The sequence below is a fragment of the Apaloderma vittatum genome, unplaced genomic scaffold, assembly GCF_000703405.1.
Source record: "Apaloderma vittatum isolate BGI_N311 unplaced genomic scaffold, ASM70340v1 scaffold15690, whole genome shotgun sequence".
Taxonomy (NCBI): domain Eukaryota; kingdom Metazoa; phylum Chordata; class Aves; order Trogoniformes; family Trogonidae; genus Apaloderma; species Apaloderma vittatum.
In genome coordinates, this window is record NW_009696323.1 from 4,877 (window position 1) to 7,649 (window position 2,773).

The 2,773-nt window shown below is 40.6% G+C and overlaps 1 protein-coding gene across 1 annotated transcript; it reads right to left on the bottom strand.

Annotated features, from left to right (window-relative positions):
• Nucleotides 1-234: 234 nt before the first annotated feature.
• LOC104267884 (chromosome unknown open reading frame, human C18orf32) lies at nt 235-1,171 on the bottom strand. The gene is made up of 2 exons (XM_009874494.1): nt 944-1,171; nt 235-309 (listed from the first exon to the last, which is right to left on the bottom strand). The coding sequence occupies exons 1-2, from the start codon at nt 1,169-1,171 to the stop codon at nt 235-237; spliced, it is 303 nt and encodes a 100-aa protein (XP_009872796.1).
• Nucleotides 1,172-2,773: the final 1,602 nt, after the last annotated feature.

The window sequence follows — 2,773 nt, forward strand, 5'->3', positions numbered from 1 at the left end:
AGATTATAGATGAAAAGTAATTCCAGTGAGGAAAGTAAAAGAACTTCAGTTTTCAAACATTTTAAATTAAGAAATGTGCTAGCTGCCATTTTACTAGCAAAACAGACCCTCTCCTGTAAGTGATAAGGGGTTTTAATCAGCTAAAACGTGCAAACAAAAAAGGTCTCCAAGTGAGAGAAATATCAGCAGTTCATATTGGACACAAGGGAATAAAATCCTTGAGAACTGTTTCCTTTAATCCATTTTCTTGTCAGAAACTTCTGTGGATCTCTTTACAGCAATTCCATTTGCAACACCGTTGCTTTCAAACTGCAAATAAAAGACACCATCATTAATGGGATGTCAGAAAAGGACTTCACACCCAGAACAGTAACAGCTGATGGTGAAAATAGCTTCAGAAGCAAGGCCAGGGAAGATCTATGAATAAATCTGCAGCAAGAACCGAAGTGGCAGCGTCTCTTTAGATTTATATATAAATATTGCTTCGGGGAGGGGGAAGAGGAACGAGGGCAGAGACAACATATACAAGTTGTCGCATTTTGTTAGAAGAGATGAATAATAAACGCACAATTTACACACATGAAACATTTTCCTCCATTGTAAGTGGCAGAGCTGGCTCATAAGTTGTGTATTTTTTTAATTCTGCTTCATGGTGTGATGTACCAATTATTTGACTTCTTCCTTCTCTGAAAGAACAGCCAGCTCTTGAAAAAAGTTTAAAAATTAACTAAGCTATTTCAGAAAACAGCTTGGTATCCTTCCCAGACATAGCAGAAGCTGTCTTGAAAAAACTACTTCTAGCTGGCTTAGTACAAGTAACTTTTTCAGAAGAAAACGTCTGTAAAAACACCCCAACTGTTTATTCTTGTGTGGTGCTCACCCTGAACTATTGCTGGGTGCTTTATCTGGAGTTTCCCTGGTTAGCTAAATTCATTAATCTTACTTTATAGATTTCAGGTTCATCCTCTTCATCTCCTTTCGCAGCTGAAGGCACCCGTGGTTTTCCAGCGCTGCCTCCTTGACCTTGTTTTGTGGCTGTTGTTTCTTGCACAGCTTGCTTGGGCCAGACACGTTTTATGAAAGGGGCGATAACGGGATAGATATACGGTTCAAGAAACTTCTTGTAGACCCAGAGGAGAACTGGAATGACGATACAAGGAATGCACACCATGGCTTCCTCGAGCTCTGTGACAAAGCTGGCAACAGAAAAAAAACCCCACCACAACTTAGAATGACAGTTTGTCTGCCATGAAGTAAAAGAACAGTCTTAAATAGTGAATAAAGGTTGTAGCTGGTATCCAAACATAGAAGAGTCTTTAATTACAGATTAACTGTTAATGTTTCAAAAATGCTGTGTATTCCAATGTTATAAAGTCTTCAACAATCGAAACATTCTTGAAGTTTTAATGGAAAAGCAGCAGAGTCTGCTATTAATTCCTCCGTCCTGCAGCTGGAACTTAAAAAAATAAATTTAGAAAACAAATTGTTCAAACCACACAAAAACAGATTAAGCAGTGAGCTGCACACATTAGTTCCTACTATAGTACAACAGAGGGTCTGAAAGGTTTGTTTTTCTTATTCCCTTTCTACAAGCTAAATGGCACGACTCCAGTCGAACTAATGGCTTGTTACCACTGAAAGGCAGGTCAGTGAGAAAAGGAGAACACACGTTACGTTCCTTCCCTCTGCACTGGAGGAATTACTTAATCCCCAAACAATTGGCCAAACTTACTAGAAAATTAATCCTTTCCTCTCTCTCCAAACAGGGAAGAAGTCTTCAAAAACAGCAGCCTGAAGCCTGCAGCGAGAACAGCAGAGGAAGAGGAAGGAGCAAATCAGAATTAGTTACAGGTGCCCCTTGCAGTGCTGAGGAGCAACATAGAAGACACGCTCTGCCGCACGGGGCAGCTTTGCCCTTCACATCCCTCCCTTCCAGGCTGCTGACATCTGAATTCTTCCATTAAGAAGCAAATAACAAAGGCTTTCCAGGACGGAGAACGAAGAGGCAGACGCTTACACCACATCTGGGAAGTTTCTTTTTTTTTTTTAAGCTATCCTAAAGGTTTTTAGCTCCGGCCTTAAAGCTGACAACTTTCGAGTGTAGTTTCAGCTACTTCAGGTGTAGCTTTATGGGATCTGCTCTCCTGAGTCAGAAAAGTATCTTAAATTGAGACAACATAAAGAGGGTAACCCATCAAAGCTGTTGAAAAAGACAATTCATGTACTCTCTCTGCCAGAACTTCTTAGATACTAAAGTTTTCAGCAAGATGTTGTGGCTTCATCCCTTAGGTAAAGAATGCGCCTGGAGGGAATGCTCCAGGCATTTCTGAGGCCAAAAAAAAAGCCTCTATGGCCACTTTGTGTGAAGCTTCTAGACCAAAATAATAAGTCATACCTCTGCCAAATGCAAAAGAAAGTCAGCAGACACATCAAATAATAATTTAAAAGCGTTAGGAGTTTCTTCTGCCATTTGGTGATGCTCTGTCAGCTGGTTAGGAGGCCACTAATTAAAAAAAAAGGGGGGGGGGGGGGTTGGAAGAGGAAAAGGGCAAACAATCCAGCTTTACTGGCAAGCTTATTTTTGTGTGATACAAGCTTCTGTTTGTCTCTGTAAGCCACCATACATTAGGGCCAACAGAGAAAACACATGACATGGCACATTTAAGGACATTTGGTCTTTGTTTCCTGTGTAACTCAATAATGACAGAAATAGTAAAAAAGGCTGCGCAGACAAAACCACTTTTTCTCTTTTCCCCCCCCATAAAGGACGGCC

Excerpts from the sequence above, each read along its gene's own strand:
- LOC104267884 (XM_009874494.1), bottom strand. The coding sequence starts at position 1,171 with ATGGTGTGCATTCCTTGTATCGTCATTCCAGTTCTCCTCTGGGTCTAC. Across the intron at positions 310-943 it reads ATGAACCTGAAATCTATAAA|TTTGAAAGCAACGGTGTTGC; the intron begins GTAAGATTAATG and ends TTTTATTTGCAG.